The 21,991-nt window shown below is 41.8% G+C and overlaps 1 protein-coding gene across 1 annotated transcript in view; it reads left to right on the forward strand.

The window, feature by feature from the left end:
* trim62.1 (tripartite motif containing 62, tandem duplicate 1) overlaps positions 1 to 21,991 on the forward strand; it is a 46,769-nt gene that overhangs the window by 10,729 nt on the left and 14,049 nt on the right. The window contains exon 3 of the mRNA XM_049580785.1: positions 18,702 to 18,797. Coding sequence (XP_049436742.1) covers positions 18,702 to 18,797 — 96 coding nt within the window. The remainder of the gene's footprint in view (positions 1 to 18,701; positions 18,798 to 21,991) is intronic.

The following is a 21,991-nucleotide window of genomic DNA, read 5'->3' on the forward strand; positions in this document are numbered from 1 at the left end:
CTATAAAGATTTCATTAAATGAAAAAGACCAGGCGGTGAAAGATGTTACTCTTTCTCCCTCGGAGGTAGAATAGCCTTTAGTTGTGCTGAATATGAAATGGGAGTTTAAGGAAGATGGGTTCTGGGCCGAGACGATTTCAGAGCTTGGTAAATGTTAAAAATCCGTGAGTGGTGAGCGTCCGCAGAGCTGCTATTATTCAGGCTTCCCTGCCTTATATTCTGTGTCAGTTTGATATTTGGGTGGTTGTGAACTGCTGTACCACCGCAACCGTGACACTCTGAGCCCTGTGTTGCTTGATTAGCTGGGGAATTAAGACAGATTACAGGCCATTGTTCTCGGGGGTCTGGGCAGGGCCGGACCGGGCTGTAATCTCCTGTAATTCCCTGCGTCCGTGATCTGCTGCAGATGATTTAATTAGACGTGCTGCTGATAGGAGTCCTCATTTATGGCTTCCAATCAGCCAGACTCAGGTCTGACCTGCTCCCTGAGCTAACAAATCACTGGGAGGGGGAGAGAGAGAGAAGGAGCCTGAATATGTTTACCTGTTAAATACCTCTTTTGTCTAAATGAGAGAGTCGAGCTGTATTTCTGTTTACCCACAAACCTGTGGTTCTTGCTGCAGTCCAGGTGCGGAGGGAGAGGAGATGATTGATAGGCAGCAGGTGCTCAGTCACGGTCCAGTTTAAGCTTTGAAATTCAGGAAATGGTGTCAAATTAACCAGCAGTTTTTTGCATAACGTGTAATTATCAGAGTCAAGAGGGAAAAAAAACATGTTAGATAATACGTTTTTGGGATTATGTGTGGAAGCTAGGGATGCACAAGAATATCGGCACGTCATCGTATCGACCAGTATCGACTATCAGAATCAGCCAACTTGCTTTTTCCTACATTTCCTTAATTTCATGTCTCCATCTGCTGGTGGGCCATCACGATAAGAGTATGCATGCATAATGTGATGTTGATTCCGCTACAGAAGAGATTTGATAATCACTAGAATTAGGTGGGGAAAAAAGTGGATATATCGATATTAGTATCGGTTATTGGTCAAATGAGTTGTTACCTATCAGCATACCTTGGATACCGGCAAAAATCCAATATTGTGCATCTCTAGTTGAAGCTGAAAACGGCCAATGAAAGTGGCTAAAAGTTTTCCCTTATTGCACTGCTTTGGCCTGCATAATAATTGATTGCCCCATTAGCTGTTTAAAACACCACAACTCCTAAATTGCCTGTTGATGTGATGTATGGCCAATTCAAGTTTCTCTGGCCAGGTATACTTAGAGCTTGTTTATTTCCCATAATGCATTTACCGTGCATCCAGGGTCAGGCTAATCAGCAGGGAGCAGCAGGCTGTATTGTTTGTCCTCACCCCGGTTCCTCTACTCATCATCACTCCCAGTCTGCACATTAACAGAGGTTTCCTGCTCCAGCAGCTGTTTACAGTTTAAGCATTTAGCAGCAGCTCTTATCCGCCGTGACTTACAATAACTGCAGCTGTAAAACAAGTGAGCATTCGTCAAGCAGTAAAAGTGTGAGCTGTCAGATAGTTTTGAATGCTGTGAAAGGTGTGTTGCGGCTTTAATCAGGAAAATAAGAAGGTATATTGAAGTCACGGAGAAGCTCCTCTATTGAAATGCATAATTCATAAGTGTGCTTTTTTATTTTGTGCTTTCAAAAGCTCATTTCACCTTTTCTAACATATGCCTCGGTGGTGGTTTTGGAAAAAAAAAAAAAAAAAGGCAAAGGTGTTTGGGAACGTTTGCTTGATTGACTAGTTTCTTGGAAATTTAGAAAAAGCATCTTTTTCTCCACATATTCTCACATTTTTGACAGCCGAAAATGGAGCCTTTTGAAAACAGTCTCCAGAGTGATTAAATCTGAAAACATACATTTTAATGTGAACGAGGAAAACTGAGCTTTTAAAATGAAGTAAGCCTGATTGGGACTGTGTGGCACTGAAGTTAAGAAGACAACTTTCAATCGAGGTGATCACATGGTACAGGTGTTGCCACAAGGTGACTTTACGATCACATTGATTTGCACCAAATATCTGCACAATCTAACAATATTTTTTTATTATCTGTTAATCTACAGATTAACTTCATGATAATTGTCTAGTTTATAAAATGTCAAAAAATGTGAAAAGTGCTCATCACATTTTTCCAGAGTCCAAAGTGACGTCTTCAGATAGCTTCTTTTGTCCAATCAGTTGTCCACAACTTGAAGTCTCTTCATTTATTGTCATAAATGACAAAGAAAAGCAGCGAATTTCAATCATCGTTTAATCGACTAATCATTGCAGCTCTACCGTTAACAGTAACAGGAAAATATATAAGTAAGAAATTGTAAATTCTGCTACATTAAAACACTATAAAGTTGTTTACAAAGAACAGGAGGAGACTGAACAGAGGTTATTGAGCTGAGACACTTGGCCGTCTGTTCCACTCCTTAGCAAATGTTACAGCACAGTTTTGTGGTTCACTGATCGAAACAGACGAGAAGGAAAAGATTTAGCTGCTTTTCTTTTGATCAAAGACATCCTTACAGAAATCACCTTGAAATGGCAGTGTGGACAAAAGTTGATTTCACATTGTTGTTTTAAAATCAGCTGATATAGCACCTGTTCACACCTGGTATTAATGTGTTTCAGTGACTTGAACACAAGTGGACAACTGAGACATATTGCCATTCACATGTGTGTCTATCAAGCATCTCCAGCTGATCACTTGTGCTCAGATTTTGCTACTGCCTGCGTCACTTAAGGTCGAAGGGCCCCATGTACACGTGCTAGCATCCTTGCTGGCTGCGTTGGCGGTTGTGTCAGTACAGCTGAAAATATCACTGTCTGCAGAATCCAACACGTCTCCTTCCGCAGGGCAAAACGATGGACGGTCACACAACACTTCATCCAGTTTATCGTAAAATGGTAAAGTTGGGGCGCAAGGTGGCCTAGTGGGTAGAGCAGGTATCCCATATATGAAGGCAGTGTCCCTGCCGCAGCGGCCGTGGGCTCAATTCCAGCTGGTGGCCCTTTGGTGCATGTCATCCTCTCTTTCTCCCCCTCTCACACTTAAACTGTCCTATCTTATAAAAACAAAAAGCCAAAAAAAAAAAATCTTTAAAAAATGGCATGATATAGAATGTTAGCACGCTGTCACCAAAACAACCGCCACATTCTGCATTGATGAAATCATCATTGTCTCGGACGCATCAGGACGTATTAGCACATTGGGATATGTGGCCAAATGAGTCCCTTATCACCTTGGCAACTGGTTTGATTGATCAGATCACAGTAGTGGTCGTTTACACTTGTGTTCAGTCGAATCACTCATGACGTATTTTAACACCAGGTGTGGATTCAGTTTCAGCTATTATATGTGGATATGTGATGAAAGACATTTTATCAAGTGGTCGTATGGAAAGCTGAACCTGTCCTTCTCTGGTTAGCTCAGGTTCCTTATATATATTTTGAAATGGACATTTTGCTCACTGTCTTTCTAAAGAGCTAAAAAAAAGTGATATTCTGTCCATATTTTAAGCTAAATTGGTGTCTACTGCTGTGCTGGGCGTTAGATTTGAGCAGTGTCACTTTAACAAAGCATAAATGACAAAGCCTTCAACCACCGCAGCTTCAATGTGTCGTCTTCGTTAATATGACGTGCTGCTCAAATCTTCCTGTCCAGCACAGCAGTAGATATACATTCAGCTGAATATGTGAACAGAAACCACCTTTTTCAGCTTTTTAAAAGACAAGACAATCCATGATGGACATTTCCATTGTCTGACTGAATCAAGTGAAACAGAAACTATAGCTTAAAAAATGTAAATGACTGTCTCTCTATACTGTGGTGGTATCGATTAATAATTTATCCTGTATGTTTTATTTTTGGTATGTTGTTTGCACAACACACAATACTGTGCTTGTATCTTGCTTTGTTTTCCCCTATAATTACAAAGAAAAAAACACAGAGTGTGTTCTTAAAGACTGATCTCAATCATATTCAGTATGTTAAGTTCTGGAATCCTGTGTGGGTTAAAACTGATCAATACTGCACAAACAAGACATGCAGCAACTGTTAACAGATATATCTTTTCCTGCCCTGCGCTCGAGCAGTATGGGATGCCATTTAAGTCAATATAGTCAGTATAGTTTTAAAAAGATGAATAGTTTTTTTTTATTTTTTGAAAAGGACTATGTTTGTTTATTTCAAGGGGATTTTTATTTCCTAATGCCACATTTATTTCGCACTATTTTCATCCTCCGTCTTCTTCAAATGTGGTTATCTCACAGATTGTTATGACATAGACAGTCGCCTCTGTCAGCCCCGCTAAATTTAGGCTCTTATGTCTATTTTGTAAGTGTTGGTGGCATTGGACGGTGGTGGCGTGTGGCTGCGGGTCACTCATCGAGACGAGGAAATCAACTCCCCAGTCTGTAAATTCTCTGCCAGCCAGCCAGGCCGAGGTTTTCCAATGTAAAGATCAGTACACATTGAGGAAAGATGGAGAAGATGGACACCAGATGAACTAGCGTCCTGCTCGTCATTGCACAGGCATTGAAAAACAAACTAGATGACCTCTGTGTCACATCAGTTTCCAACAGGATGTCAGGAACTGTTATATCCATTGATTCACCGAAACTTGGCTAAAGCCTGGACAGCATCACTCAACCAGGTGACTCTTTCTACATGCTGATCTCACGGAGCAGAAGACTCTGGTGAGAGAAGGAGAGGAGGCATGTGCTTTACGCTGAATAACTAGTGTGATGGTGGGATGTGAGGTGTTGTCCTGTTCCTGCTGTGGATCACTGACGCAGAGCAATGTGTGTGTTGGGTTCTGTATGTGTGGACGGTTGAATCATTTCACTACCAGAAAGCATGAATTAACAGAACCATCCGGAAACATGGACAGTTATAAAGCCAACAATGTGACACTGGAGTTGTATGTTGTATAATTCCACGTGACAAATAAATGATTCATTGATTGATTAATTGATTCAGACCAAAGCAACCACAACAGCACTGTATCACAATCTCTCGTTCCACACTCTGGCAAAGTTGGCACCTTTCTCTCACATTTACTGACTTTTCAGACCCTCTTAGTGACTGTATTCCTAAAAAGCAACTACCACCAAATTTATTCAGACCATCTAGGAAAAAGTGAGACATATATATTATTTCAATATGTAATATTCCCATGCCTGCTGCTCAGAGTAATTGCAGGCCACAGCTCCTCATCCAACAGCACCGAGTCTCTCTTCTCTCACACAGCAGCACTGGCAGGCAGTCAGTCAGGCTGGGGCGGGCAGGCGGACGCTGCTCGCTGTAGGAGTGGGAGTTCAGTTGTAGTGAGTTCCTAAGGTTACGTTGACGCGCTCACTCTAAAACTTTCTCTGGACTGGAACTTTTCAAAGCATGAGAAAGTGGTGCAATACAATTCAAGCGCCAGATGCTGTTCAGATGTTTTGTTGAGGACTTTTCGGCATCTAATAAAATGCTTCCTCCTTTGTCAGTTAGGGTTGGGTGATGTCCACTGAACTGTCAGCTTTTTGCAGTATACTGTAGTGGCACAACTGTCAGGACTGATGACTGAGACAAGGACAGACAATTAGGACTGAGCGCCACGGCGTGTGTGTGTGTGTGTGTGTGTGTGTGTGTGTGTGTGTGTGTGTGTGTGTGTGTGTGTGTGTGTGTGTGTGTGTGTGTGTTTGAGAGACAGAGAGGGAAAAAGAGGGTGGACTATTGCATGCAATGTTTCTATTAGTTATTATAATACCTTAGTTGGAATGCTGCTTTATTATTTTATGACCTGGCTATATACCAGTTAATTTAAAAAGAGAAGAAAAACTGCAGTCAGCCCAGCAAATGCGAGCGGATATTAATCAGTGATGGTGACAGTGGTTCATGATGGCAGTGACAAACTTTGGTCGCTAAAAATAGGTACCACCTTGCCAGTCTGGCAGCGTACAGTTCATATGATGAATGCCATTTTACCACCACAATCCTGAAACTTTGTCTTTTTAAATTGTGATGCAGGCTTCACTATGTAGATTATTGGAAATCATCACAGGATTTAATAACACGCAGACCTGACTGAAGGCTGTACTTAAAATTCATGGGACTGCTCTGGCAGCGTCTGCAGAAACCGTCTGTTATTTTACAGAGTGACTCGACAAAAGAGGCATACATCCCAAATATTTATTCGATGTCTGGGGACTGTGTGAAAGAGAAGCAGACGCACGCTTTATTTGGTCAGACAGAGCTCCCGGCAAGCCAGAGCACTCACGCCTGCATAGTGCATGCACAACAGCTACAACCCAATAGCTTCCAGCTGCACGCATGCCACAAAGACGAAGTAGAGGCAAACAAATCTGTTTGTTATCCCTGCCGTGTGGCGCTGGCTGGCATGTAACCACATCACGTTTTTTCACAAGGTGATTTATGTTCCTGACACATGCTACATGGTTTTATATTAACAACATGTTGACTATTAGTGACTATTAGAGGTTTGACTAATCCTAAGAAGCTTTTTCCAAAAGATGACACGAGCTTGTATGTTGATCGTGGTTTAAAAAAAAAAAAAAAAAAAAAAAAAAAAAATGTGCTGGCAGTCAGACATATCCAAGGGTCATTTTCAGGGTGTGTTTACCCAGTGTGTCCTCAGGGGGAAGTCACTGTGCAGCACAAAACAGATGATGGCGTCAGCAGGAATTGCAGTTCTTCATAGCCGTGCTGTTGTGCCTGCATGTCGCAGGCTGGTTTGTGTGTGTTTGGTTTCTGCATAGCCAGGTGGGGCTTCTAAATGTAGCTGTTTTAAAGCTGCGGAGCAGTGAATGACCCTTGAAATTGAAACTGCAAAAGTTTAAATTGAAGAATATTAAGGTGGGCTCGCTGCTGAAACGTTGCAGTTGAAACTTTTGACATTCTTTAAATGCTGAAATAATTGAAAGAAGTTGAAAAGTAAGTCAAGTTCTTTACTTTCCATATAATGAGATGAATCAACATCACAGCAAGTTAAGTGATTACTTTGTGCACTTCTACGATTCTGAAAACTACAACTGAAACACAGATTTACAGGTTCTGTCATCATAACTTGGTTCCATCCATCCTATCCCAGCTGACATTGGGTGAGAGGCGGGGTACACCCTGCATAGGTCACCGTTCAATCACAGAGCTGAAACACATGGACACAGTTAACCTAACCTGCAGGTCTTTGGACTGTGGGAAAACTTGACAGAAATCCATACAAGCACAGGGAGACCATGCAAGAGTCATTTTCAGGATTCAGTTTTGTCCATATCCATAAAATTCACCAAGTCCTAGGGTTGTGTCCGTTTAGTCAGCTAGATGATTAAACATCTCTACCCTCGCTAGTCAGTACCAGACTTACTTGTCGGTTAAGCATATTATGAAGTCTGGATCAGCTTGTGAAACTAAACAGCAGCTCTTATCATCAGCGTGCATTGTCAGACTTAATGGATGGAACCGCAAGTATGCAACCAGTGCATGTCCACAGCTGTCTGTGGATGTTCAGTGCAGAAAGTATGTCCAAGCATCACTCAGACATGCGCTGGCTAGATGTCTTCTTGCTAGGCTGAATGAGAGAAGGCGCACGGGAGATCCCCACAAGCCTGGACGTGTGTGTGTGTGTGTGTGTGTCTATTTATGTTTATGTTTGTGTGTACGTGTCAATTTGCGTGCACACCCATGCATTAGAGAGTTGCTGCGTGATTGTGTCTATTATATATATGAGCTAGGACATTAAATACTCTATAAATAAATATTATTTGTTAACTTTTATTTATGATAATGGTCACGTACAAAGAGCCACACATTTCAGCAGCATTTAAAATGCAATTGGTCATTAAAAAATGTGATTACAGATTTCAAATGGCTCTTTTACGCTTTTCTTCTTTTTGGGCGGACACTGTTTAACATTATAGATGAAATTTGTGCCCAATTTTGACTTTTTTTTTTTTTTTTTTTTTAAGTGTTTTTTTACTTTTAGACTAGTCAACTAGTCTAAGTTTAAACTTCCCATTTAAACACCAGCGATATTGGTCATTTGGAAAATCCACACTCAAGTTAGAGTCTGGTTGCTGCACACCAGGTGGAGCTTCCAGATGTGGCCACTTAAACCAGTTTCACTAATGATCCCTTTCTTTGCAAACAATTAGACTTTGGTGATTCATGAGAGAAGCTTGTGTTTTGTTTTGGATTGTATGTGATCTCACAGGCCTGAGGGAAGTAAATTTCTGGTTTGTCAATGTTTTTTTCTTCCATTTGTTGCCTGTTGAGATGATGTATATCCCTCTGCAAGATTAGCGTCTCGCTCTCGACGGGGCTGATTGATAGCTCCTCGGAGATGGGATGAGACTGGTTGCTGCAGTGAGATATATTCTGATATCCTATATTAGGCCCGTAAGCATTTAAACCGGCTGTCTGTCAAATAAATTTTCCAACTCCAGCTGTGAAAATTGTGAATATACCTCGGACTCCTGATTTAAATAGCTCTGTGGAAGCTGGTTCTGCAGTAACAGCCTCAGGACTGATGGTGAGTGTCTTCTGTCAAGCTGGTGACTCTTTGCAAACAGCAGGCCCGCTCTTATCGCTCCACACTCCTCAGATTTCCACTCTAGTGCCAACAACAAACCCCCTGTCCCTCTTAAATGGCTTGTCCTGCACTGTGTAGATTATCAGACGTAACGCTGATGGCTGTGAGACCTGTTTGTCTCTCTAAAACCCCTCAGACATGCAGCCGTAGCGATACCACACACACTCTGTTCTCGCTGCTCCCTTAGTTTCAGCATGTAGACTCTGTAGACCTTTGTCAGCAATTCAAACACCATGAATCTTTTTCATTTTAAAGATAAAAATATTAAAACCGACATGCAGTTTTGTGTTTTTTTTTTTCCTTAGCTATTCAAGTTTGGGGTAAAACATTAGCATACTCTGTGCCCTTCCTCGCTCTAGGAAGTAGAGCAGCAGCCTCAGAGCATTCATCATTTACATGACGTGCCCTATATTCAGAGGACTGGAGGAGGCCGCCAGCATCAGCGCTTCCAATAATCCCCGCTGCTTTTACCAAATGTTTCCTGTAAAATAGATGTTTTGTGATCTGACCTGGGATCAGTCACAGCAGACCTGTTTCATCTGTCAAAAAACGTGTGAATATTCCTTTCAAATATCGGGCTGAAATTGTAGCAGCAGTAGATTTTCAAAGTGCTCCGTATTAAAGCCAGATGAAGAATGTACCCGTTTGTCTTTACACAGTTGTCAGCTAAATTTGCTTCAATGTGAATTGAACACTGAAACCTTTAGTTGAACAGAACATTGACAAATTACAATGGACACATTTTGACAAAAAATCTGAAACTCATTTGTCAAGCAAAGTGCAAAACGTTTCCTGCTCTTAACTAGGAGTCCCTGCTCTCTTATCGTTGTACATTTAATATCTTTGGATTCTTTGTCAGACAAATAAAACAATTTCTTCTTGAATTTGTAATTGTGTAGAATTTATTTTACTATTTTGTGACATATCATAGATTAAACAACAATGATTTACAGAGGAGCAGGGCAAATACATCCAAAAATAGCCAAAAATGCCCATTACAAGTTTCTAGAAGTCTTCAAGTCTCTTTCTTTGTACGACCAGCAGTCTAAAACTCAAATAATTGCAATTTACTGTCACACTGTTCTGTGAAATGCAGCAGATCCTTACAATTGAGAAGTTAAAACCAGAGTTTGGCATTGTTGCTTGACTTTCAGTTTAAAGGGACAATAATATTTTTCCTCTTATCTGTAGTGCCATTTATCAGTCTAGATTGTTTTGGTGTGAGTTGCCAAGTGTTTCAGATATTGGCTGTAGAGATGTCTGCCTTCGAGTATAATGGAATTAGATGGCAGACGGCTTTTGGTGCTCAAAGAGCCAAGAATTAACATTTGAAAAACTCAGCAGGGATGTGTCTTCCCAGAAGTTACGATCTGGTCACTTAAGATAATCCACAGACCTTGCTGTGAGCAGTTTCATGTAGGAACTATTTTCTTTCTACCAAACTACATCTGCTAACTGTGTCACAGTGCAGAAGGAAGCATTTACCCATGGACGAGTGGCTCATGCAGCACGAAATGTAAACATTAAAGGCATCCTCCTCAGCTGAGCTGTAGTGGTAGTGAGGTCAGTGATGTTAGGTGAGCTGGCACTAGATGTACACTTCCTTCTGTGCAGTGATACAGTTGGCAGGTGTAGTTCAGTAGAGAGAAAACAGTTCCTGCATTAAACTGCTCACACCTAATTTCATTTCATCTGAGAGAAGGCAAATGTGTCTCCAACACTTGGCAACTCACACCAGAACAATCTGGACTGATAAATAGCTCTACAGGTAAGAGGAAAAATCTGTGTTCTTGATTCTGAGTGGAAACGGCCCCTTTAAGCAACCGATCAAACTTGTTCTCATTTGTATTTCTCTGTCTTCTAGCAATTAACTAATGAGTAAAAAATATGATCAACAACAATAAATAAATCAATAAATCTTCCATCAGTTCAGAGCCGTACGACAAGCTGTATCGCAGCCCGTCCTGTGTCCTATCTGTACAGGCTGTTCTTCTCCCAGACTGTCTCCGTCTCACTAGGACAGATGTTGGAGGTGAACAGTGTGTCTCTGTCCTGCAGCCTTCTGAGCTCAGTCCTGCGCAGTCAGCTCAGCTGGCCTCTGCCTGCTCTGCTGGCTGAGCTCAGGCTGCAGGGACGTGCTCGTCCCCCTGGAGAGGCTGCAGGCTCTGCTGATGCTAGAGGAAACACGGCTGCGGGATGTAAGACGCAGCTTGAGCCCAATTTGATGTCTTGGAACAAATACACCAGAGTTTGCAGCCTGAGACAGCATTTTTGTTGCTCTGCTTTTTGTTTCTTTCACAAGTTTTCGTTGTGGTTACCTCCCGGAGGACAGAGGGAGGTAGCCATTACACCAGACAGGTGAAACGTTTCTGTGATTGGTTTCGAATTCTTTGACCTGATGTTTATCATAACTTTGCACGCAGCTCAAATAAATCACCCTGTGTTGGCTTATATTATGATGACTTGTGTATATATAAGAAATATTTTCAAAGGCTGTGTGCTTACACAGTGTGTTGTATTCCCAGATGTCCTTGGTCCTTTTGATATCGCACTGAATGGCACTCTTTGTAAAAACAATGTGTCAGAGATGAGGACAAAACAAAGATGAAAATATTTAGAAATCTTGCACCTCAGAACACAGAGCTCACATCACAGCGAGTATTTCTCTGGTTGTGACATCTGTAGTTGCCGTTTGCTTGTCGAGGTCTGCTGTTAGCTCATTCACTGCGTCAGTGTCTGCAGGCTGCACTCGCTTTGGCGTTGACTGCTGTGTGAAAAGGTCCTTGCACTGCAACGACAGGACCACGCACAGGCTGGTGGCTTGTCATGTTTCATGCGGACAACCTGCTGATGAGATGGCCCGCACGTTGCACTGTTGGTTTTATTTATGTATCTGCACTCCTCACCTCGGGTATCCCAATTAGAGAATGAAGCACTAGAATTCCACTTACTTTTGGTCTGCTGGATGATTATTTATCTCGGTTCTACCTGCGTTTGCCATGTTTACTTTCAGCTGAATCTAGTTATGACACAAGTATTGGTGTTTCATCTTTCCTCTTGATGTTTTACTAATTTACAGTTCTCTCTGCAGCTAGGAATCACAGATTTCCCACATGTGGTTGAGCAGGACTGAATATTAAAAAATGTTACACTTGAAAAACACCAAAAAGAATATGTATTGTTGCCATTTGGTTCACGTTGACACTGGCTTATTACAGACATACCAAGAGCTGTGAGAATGAAGTCATATGGATTGACTGATTGGACAGTTTTGGTGATGTCATCCTGCATCATCAACACTTGGACCTACGATTATACATCACAACACATGTATAGATGTAGGTAGGTCGAAATAGCACAAGGGACACTGTGTGGCTGCGACATGTCACTCACTTTTAATTGTTACTAAATGAAGACAGACCTGCATGAGTGTTATCATGGTCACCAAATACTCTTGCATCCTCCTCCTGCAGCTCCCGCTTCTCTGTTCTAAGCCCCGCCCTACCCTACAGATGACCATGGGTATACGCACATGTGTCATACAGTAACCTGTTGTTTTCCATACATTGATTTATTTCATCGTATAGAGTTGTGCACAGCTCTCCCTACCCTGCTTGCTTTCTGTCTGTTTATCAGACCACAAGTGAGACAAGAATTAGCTAGCTAGTCATGCCACGGTCCCTCAGCCTTGCTCCATATGGCTGTGGACTGCTTCACTGGGAGGAGAGTGGGCAGCAGCTCAGGAGACCAACCTTCGATCTGTGGCTGTAGTGAGTGTGGTGGCAAAATTACAGTAAATGAACAGTTTAAGGAAAAGTCTTCACACGTCGTCTGTCTTTCTGAGTTTTATTAAGCATTCATGAATGGACTCACACAGATACAACCGCATGAACAGTCAGTCCGTGAGTGAGAGCCAATGTCCTCTCACCCTTTTATCTTTGTATTTCCCATAATGAGTGAGTGCCTCAATGTTCTCTCACCCTGCTATCTGTATAATACCCATAACACAAAAGTCAAAATATATGGCGCTCAGGTGGTTTGACATCCCTAAGACACAACATCTCTTGAGGCTAGCAAGGACACTTGTTGTGGGAACCTCCCTTTAACCCTATTCCCATCAGGCCTCTGTTGTATTTCTCACTGCTGTCACAGTAGGGGTAAACTGAGCAATATACATCATGCATCATAGCAAGTACCCATATATAAAAACATGCATTACACGCTAAAGACAACAATAAGGTCAAATACCATATTTTCCATCACATGAGTTGAATTCATCCAGCACAAACCTCCCAGTGCCAGCCAGCTGTAGCACCGGGTCTAACCTGTTGGTTGATCCAGCGTGGAGTCAGAGTTACCCAGTCACTTAAAGATGGGGTTTGCTCTGGCGGGATTCAGGTTGCTGGGGCTCCATCTTTGGAGATGCTACCCTCTCTCCTCCCGGCAAGGTGTTCTGTAGTAACGGGAAACAAAGTGGAGGACACACTGATCTGAGGCTATAGTTAGCTAGATAAATATGATCTTGAAGTAGCCACAGCTGTGAGCCTTTGGCTCTGGTTAGCAGAAGGCTGAACTATTAGCAATATTTTCTCTCCATCTCTGAAATTCTTTGCTGATATTGACAAGTGTTTTATTTTGTTTTGTCTATTGTCAGACTCTCTTTTAGACTCTCTTTTTGTCCGTCTTCCTTTTTTGGGTCCCTTTGCAGTGTAGGTAGTTGTTGCCAATGCTGGAATAGCAACCTTCTCTGCAGGATTTTCCGCCATTGAATCAGGCGTTCACCATCTGAAGGCATGTGCACGTGGATTTGTACTTGTAGAACAGCCAATAGTAACACCCTCTCTTTTTGGTAAAATTACCTGTGGTTGGCCAAAGTCTCCTGTCATGGCCTGAACACAGCCAAGAAGAGGTGGAGAAGTCTAGTCTTCTCTCAGACCATTAAATCACAACATGCTTAAAGTTTATTACAGGATTTTTGTCCAGTGCTAAAATAAAGCTGCCACCCAAGCTTTAATTGTAGTTTAGCTGCAAATGTATACTAGAATAAAGATCCACCATCACAAAATTCTTTCTGCTGTGCACCACAGCTGTTTTCAGGTGGTCTCAGCCCAGTTTTTATAACCACATCAGAGTTGGACAGATTCTTTCAGACCACAGCAAACCAAGTGAGTTTGATAGAAGTGAACCAAACAGGTTAGGTGTGAAAGCATCATTAATGTGCTCAGTCTGACTTCTTATGAACACACTTGTCTGTTGCTTCCCTCATAATATCCAAGCCAATAGCCTTGAATATTGAACCCCTGTGATTCTGTCCCTGAGTGTAGGCGTCAGCTGGGCGTGGATGACATATTTCAGACCCGGTCCATTTTAAATCACAACAAGCCCATAAAGCTCCCTGCTTGACTGTAACGGCTGCAGTGTGTTCACTGCTTTGTTATTGGCTGGCGTCCTATTTACCCACCCTGTCTGCTACCTGACAGAATTACACCCTCAGCTCGACGAAGGTTATGCCAGATTGTCCTTGTGAAATTCACTGGCAGACAGCACATTGAGTTATCGCGGTCTCTGCTGGGGTTTGCGCTCCCTGTCTAATGATAAACAGATGAAAGAGATCCCACTTTAATTATAAGTCTAAGTCGAACATCGACTCTGCGTTCTGCACGGCCGACAGTAAGGAAGGCTGCAAGTGTATTTTGTTAAGTTCTGCATGTTTATTGTTTTCCTACGATCAGTGCAATGAAATCTCTGGAAGCCAGTTCTGTCTCTGTGCGCGAGAGGAAGTTCTCCATCCTGTAGGCTTTTTATAATTCATGCTGTGACACTGCATGTTGTTTTGTTCCCCTCTTCATCGGGGCTGGCAGTTTGGAGCCAATAATGCTCTTTCAATCCCGAACGAGCCGCTGAACATAATCAAGCTCGCAGCTGCAGGGAAAGTTTGAGGGATTTTTAAGCCTCGTGCACACTTTTGAAGAACCGTGCGCTGATAGTCTATTATTTCATTCATTTATTTATTTACTCGTAAATATCCACCGGAGCTGCTAACCTGACAGGAGAGGGAGAGGAAGGAGGGAATGACAGCAGGATGAAATGAATTTTAGATTTATAATCCCCCAGCCGTGACCCCCATTTCCCGCAACTTGATGTCCTGGGGAAATGTCATGTCAGGCTTGTGTTGGCCAGATGTAATGGACAGGACACGCCTACACACACAGCATGAAAACACACTCTAAGTGCACACACAAACTTCCCCGCCAGAGTCTTTGTTTGTTGCAGTTTTGTCACAAAATAATGGTTTGCTCGCCGTCATGCACACTTTTCCTTGGCGTACTAGTGAATCAGGTTCAGATCGAATTCCTTGTCCATGTGTAACGGACACTACAGCTGTGGCTTCTTCCTCAGTGTCTGCTATAAATGTCATCACAGAAAATCTCCATCTGTAGGATACTCAAAGGACGGTTTTTGCTTCCAGGAAGATTAAAGAGGATTATGTAATTGCACTTTATGCAGGAGGTTTAGGGCCTTGACATGTATGAAGATGATTTCACCAAGGTTGATTTTGCCGTCTCTAAAATGCAGCTTTGCCCGCTGCTTAAATTCAGCTTAAGTACACATTCTCCGGTGCATTTAATTTTAGCGACAAGTTCTATTCAGAGTGGATATATCCAGTTTGTTACACACCCTAATGCAGAGGATGATGCAAAAACTCCCAGACAATGTGAACCTAAAATTTAGTTTATTGAAAAGAAACATTCTGCAGATGATTCTGGGGGGTTTTCAGGAATGTGTGGGTTCACGTCGGTGCATCTCTCTGTCAGCGTGACGGCTGCCGCAGTTAAAGTTGCCCCTCTCTGACCAGTCAGTCAGACAATGTGCAGCAGGAGAGTGGAGGAGCATGTTTTCTCTGCCAGTCTGTCAGTGTTGGTCTATCTCAGTGTGTGGGAGTGGCCTTTGACCTGCTGCAGACAAGCGTGTAGCGATGAGGCGGAGAGCCCGCTGAGCCTGCCGCACTCCTATCATTAGCATGGAGAGTCACGCTCCCCCTCTGCACCAGCCATTGTTTTCCATTGTTTCTGTCCTTGAGAGGAAACATGCTTCATCTTCAACAGCCCACATTTGCTCTTTTTTAAAATTTCACAACTAATGATCGAGGTCAGTGATTTTGTAATGCATCACCAGTTGACGCGTGGCTTATTTCTTTCTCTCTCTGCTGGTACCTTAACCTTATTCTCCTTGTAGACTAGATGGTAATATTATTATGTATTTTGTTTCCTGTCAGTAGAGATCTACTCTGGCATTTATTTCAGCCCGGTAGCTGAGTGATGGCCGTTTTATTAGCCCTGCTAAGCTGACAGTTCCATTTGGTGGATTTTTGCCGCAGTTGGTGTTCAGGGGAGGTGACACTGTGTGACACACAGGTTACATGAGCAGAGACACTGGCAGCAGGGGTGGCTCAACGGGGGGGTTGGAATAAATGAGGCCTGTCCCAGGCTTTTTCCTTTGTTTCAGTTTCCCCCTCATTCAGAGCAAAGGCAATGATGCCACTTTTACTGCCACATATATTTTGTCATTTTATGAACCGGGCTTTTATCCAAAGCACAGTTTCTGCTTAATTTGTGTTGTGTATAATTATTTGTATTTTATGACCATTTGACATGACATTTACATTTTTGGAAACTGACAAAGCTACAGTTTGAATGTAATGGCATTCGTCTAGGGATGCACTGATTGCGAAAATCTGGGCCGATACCGATGTTTTTAGTATTTGTTGTTGTTTATTTTGTTTTCCTTGTGATTTATTACCCCGTCTGTGTCGAGGAAACAAAGAAATTATAAAAAGTAACTGAACTGTTTTAAAGTCATTCAGCCTTACAGTACACAATCATTGCAGAAATTCAATCATACACATTCATGAAGCAACCTTTAAAATAACCTTCTCTCACCTGAAGACCTTAAAAAAAAACCCTGCTTCAAAAGCATATCTACTATATTAGATATATCATAGTTTCCTCTCTTATATCTCTTTTGTATTTCTTTGAAAACAGCAAAGATTACAGTTGAACACATCATTATAACGTAATGATTAACCTTTGCCTAATTGTTGTTTTTACCTAATGGAGCTCGAAGGAATCATAATGTAACTTGGCAAAACAGCTTGCGTGAGATCTGGCCATAGACTGTAAAAAAGATGGACGATGCACCTCCACTTCCTCCCACTGTGCAAAAATAAAGCAAAGATATCCTGGTTACAGATGCTGCCATCTTGCGCTGGTGACATTTGGAGCCAGAGTCTGCACAATTACGATACCCGTCTGACTAATCCTGGCAGCACCTCTCATCTTGAGTACACAGATTGGCACACACAGCTGTCAATCTTGATGTCAAACCCCCTTTCTATAGCGTCAAATAACTAATTAAAATTATTAGAAAATTAAACACTTGAAAATACATCAGCATGAAAAGAAGTATTTAAAATGACAGAAACCATCTTTGGGGAAAACATTTGACCAGTACTTGTAATGTACTGTAACATTTTAGTTTGGCCCATATCCCATCTGCTAACATATGGAGGGAGCAGGCTCTATGACCTATACTACAGCCAGCCACCAGGGGGCGATCAAGATGATTTGGCTCCACTTACGGGACGCTGTCATGTCTGTCACCTTTTATATACAATCAATGGTCCCAGCCACTGGCTGCTAACTGCTAACAGCTAACTAGCTCTCCTCCCTCTGATATGAACACAGATTTGTTGTTTACATTTTATCATCATCTGGGGAAAAAATAGGGTGCATCCCGTCATTTGTGAGTTTACTGCATCCTTTTGTCCTGAAGGCCTCATAGGGAAGATCTATTTTCATCCCAAACACGTTTTCTATTGTGTGCAGGACGACAAGACCGCTTCAGTCTCAATCCCTGCTTTTAGCCTGTGCCAAATTTATGTGACACAACAAAAAAAACATCAGTCACAGCCATCAGTGAATGTCATCTTATTTATCTTATTTGCAGATAGGCTGATGGCAATCAACAAGGCGAAGCTAATACCGATAAGTCAATGCAGCCCTACTTTTGTTTCCCTGTTTGTTTGTTTTTTGTAAAAAAAAAAAAAAAAAAAAGAGTCTGTCAACCCTCAACATTTATTAATGAGCAGAAATAAGCGCCTCTAAATATATACCACAATACTATTTTACCAGGAAAAAGACTTTCAGGTTTGTATAGTCTTTCAGCTCATTAAGTGCTGCAGTGGTTTGGGCTCGCTTCACATCAGCTTGACACAGGTCAGGTCTGATTTCCAAGGTCACCCCCATGGTGTAATCTATCCTTGTGTCCTCTTTGTTGAGAAATGCCTTTTGTATATTATCATTCATTGTAGTAGCAGAAGTTAGTACCTTACGTGTTTGAATTTCAAACTTTTATTCTTCATCACGCATCAGTAAAGTACTGATTAACAAAGTGCAGCACTTTGAGTCTTGTACTTGTGCATTAGTATAAACATGTCTCTACTCGGAGGGAATCTGCTGAACCACTTCTGTCCTAAAACCTGAATCTGAGTGTGCCGGTGTTGTTGGCACATGGGACGCGCCTAAAAACGCTGCACCATTCGTGACAGCAGCCGTCCCAGCCAGCTCCCGCAGAGCCTCTTTCCTGCCTTGGGGAGACTTGGAGGTGGCTGAGCGGTGCAGGTTCTGCCAGCGTGTGCCTGACTAGAGATGAGACCCAGTTTTCTCTGACACAGCCCAACATCTCCAGAGATTTCATTTCATCTCTTTCATATCTCGCTCTCTCCATCTGCCTTGCTTGTTTTGTAGCTGAGCCTTAAATATTTGCTGCCTCGCACCGGAGCAAAGAGAGCTGTTACACAAATAATACAGTTTAAATAGACAGAATAGAATTACAAAAATATCTGTCTGCCAAATATATTAGAACTATTCTTATGTAGCACACTAGATTTGCAGAAATTGATTGAGCGAAGAAGAAGTGGAGCATTTTATATTCCGCCGAATGCATTGCTTAATTGAATGTGTCCGTCTGTTCAGTTGCACTGAGGTCTAATCACCAGTTACTGACCTGTTGTTTGTTGTGTTTCAGAGGGAGATGAAGGAGCAGCTGGCCACCCTGCAGGACAGTGAGAAGGGACACACTGAGGCCCTGCAGCTCCTGCAAAGACAACTTACTGAGACCAAGGTACTGAAACATTTCTCATCATTAAAAAACAAATAGTACTCATACAGAGCTGCACCTGCAGCAATCATTCAGCTGCATACAGCTGCATCTAAAAATCACTTTCATTATCTATGTAGATTATAGAAACGCCAAAAATAGTGAACAGTTGCCTTAGAAATTTCTCTGTGCGTAATATGATGTTACGCTTTATCCCACCAACAATGAAAAAGTATTAAGTTTACAGTGAAATAAAACATGAAAGCAGCAGGTGGAGGATCTGGAAGCAGGGATTATTTGCTAGAATGATCAATTAATTGTTTCAGTGTAAATAATTTCATTGTTTTATCAATTTAATAGATTGACATAACTGTCAGCAACTTTTAATTCTTGATTAACTGTAATTTTTTAAAGCAGAAACACCAAATAGTTCCAGCAAGTGTGATCGTGTTCTGCTTTTTTGTCTTTGTTTTTCCAATAGTATCTTTATTGATTTTAACATTAAACAAAGACATACACATATGTACATCCACCAAACACGCAAAAAAAAGTACTTTTTCGTCTCATTTGAGGGTAAACTGAATAATTTTGGTATGGCTGCAACTAACAGTTATTTTAATTATTGATTAATCTGCTGATTATTTTCTCAATTAATCATTTAGTCCTTAAAATAAATAATGCCCAAAGTGACATCTTCAGCTGCCTCGTTTTATCTGATAAATAGTAATCCTTTCACTATTGTAGAATATATAAAATGTCTGTAAATATTCACATTTAAGAAGCCAGAACTGCTAAAATGTTTTTATTTTTACATTGAAAAGGGTTAATCAGTTACAATAATCCTTGTTTTGATACAGTAATTATTTAATCAACTAATTGTTTTCATCTCTAATCTTTGGGTGTTGGACTGGTTGCTTGGACAAAACAAACAATTTTAGGACGACATCTTATTTATTATTTTCCAACATTTAGAGCAGTTAATCAAGAAACAAGAAAATAATTTGTATAAATCCCATTTTGATTTAATAAGTAATTAATTATAATTATAGGTCAGTCGTAACAGATTGTGTGGATATTTACAGAAACAAAACATCCTGTTTGCATCTTAAGCATCTAAGTGGAGACAGTGATTCTCACATTGTGAAACAAGGTCCTATAAAAAGTGTCTGAACAAGCAGAAAACACAGGACAGGTCTGTTTAACATGTGAAGTCTGTCAGTCACTGATTATCATTCTTTTCTCCTCAGACCAACAGTTAAATACAGACACATAAAAATGGTTTATTGAGCAGTTGTTTGATCTTGACACCTTGTTTTAATCGGTGAACCATGAGCATCCACTCAATATGTCAGTCCTCCTAACCTCCACGCGCATACACACACACACACACACACTCACATACATACACACACACATACACATGCATGCACGTCTCTTCGCTCTCCTGGAGTGACATTGAAGCTATTGACCGGGGAAGCATCTCTGGCAGAGACGATGTCGCAGCCGTCCGCCTTATTTGTCATTTAGGGAGCATATCCCTCTTTCTCCTGTTTTTGTACCTGCTGTCTGATGTCACAGCGCCACTCGTCCTTCTTTCTGCCAGGCGGGAGCCAGGCCCTGTCCATTTGAATCCGTCCGTCGACTCACTCTGACTGCTAGATGTAGGCCTTTCAGCCGCCCCCGCTCCTCATTGGAAATAAGCTGATCTCATTAGATTTACATCCATTTGCACAGAGTGCTCTGCCTGGAAGAGAGCCACGCTGTGACTACATTGATCTCTGATGCATTTAGGTAGCTGACAATGAAACGTCTCCCTGCGTTTCTTCATGTTGCTAAATTTGAGGTTGACTGAAGTTATTTTGCTAACAGAGTAATCCACCAGTGTAGCATTGCATTCCTACAACATTGTCAGACTCACAGTCGATCAAAATAAATGTCGCAGAGCCAGTGAGATATGAAATATCTGTTCCATACATCTATCTTCTCTGCAAAAACCTGGCACCTACATTACCCACAATGCAACTCCACTGCCAGCACTTTGGACAGAGATTCTGGTGTGTTATGCCAGCAGCGACAAAAGCTAAGCTCACACTACACGACTTTCACAGTTGTCAGATTGCTATACAAGCTGTCTTGTAATCAGAGTCTTGAAGTCGTTTTCACACTCGTAATTAATAAGTGGTTCACACTAGGGATGTTCCTGGCGACTAATTTCCCTATTGACTGAACAAAAATTTTAATAAAGATTAGTCGACTAGTCTAAAATAAGGTCTCGGCACATTGTATTTAGGCTCAACATATTGTGTTAATTTCCTGAAACCTTCAACAAAGTTAAGTGGAAACATATCTTGCGCAGTCATTGTCGTAATGAGCTACCCTGGAAATCCAGACCCAAATCTAGAAAGATTTAGGGTCTGGCTATGAGGAATGCAAATGGCCCAACTCGAGGGGCGGCACCAAGCATACATTTGAAAATATCACTGCACACAATTGGATAACACTACGACCAATCAGAACAATACACGGGGTGACGTATCCAGAGCACTACCAGCGGAGCTAACTGGTAGATTAGTCCTTCTTGCAAAGGAAAGACTCGAGCGCCATCTTCTGTTTCTCTTTTAGAGAAAAAGCCAAGTCTAACTCATTCATTGTAGCAGCCAAAGCCGTTTCAAACAACTGGTGTTCATCCGTGGCCATCTTGCAATGTTTACTGACTGATTCCGGACTTCATCGTCGCAGCGCTGTCATCATCTGTTTAGCTCGCCTCTGGCCCGCCAATATCAGATACACCGATGTGATTGGTGCAGCTCGGCTCCAACGGCATGGGTAATGAGCATCATTACTGTTTGCCAGAACGACTCGCTGAGCAAATTCAAATTGTGCTCTTGCGAGAACTCTGGATTTCCAGGGTAGTAATGAGCTTCGGTATCTGAATGTGGCTAGCGCTGCTAGCAGCAGTAACTGTTGTTCTGTGCAGGTTAACATCCAAATGCTTGAGTCGGATGTGGTTGCGTAGTGCGTATTGCTCCACTGCTAGTTTTGCCAGAGGACATCTCTCCAATTTCCCAACATGCTGTTTTAAAACCCCAGTCTACTTGAGCATTACCGCCGGTCTGAGGGCTCTGTAGCTCCCACTAGTGGCGGGCGGCTGCATGACAGTTAAGTAGCCTTGTAAATGAATTAAACACTAATTGGTTTAACAGACTAATATTTCTGGT

This window comes from Epinephelus fuscoguttatus, linkage group LG1 (assembly GCF_011397635.1).
Source record: "Epinephelus fuscoguttatus linkage group LG1, E.fuscoguttatus.final_Chr_v1".
In the NCBI taxonomy this organism is placed as follows: Eukaryota; Metazoa; Chordata; class Actinopteri; order Perciformes; family Serranidae; genus Epinephelus; species Epinephelus fuscoguttatus.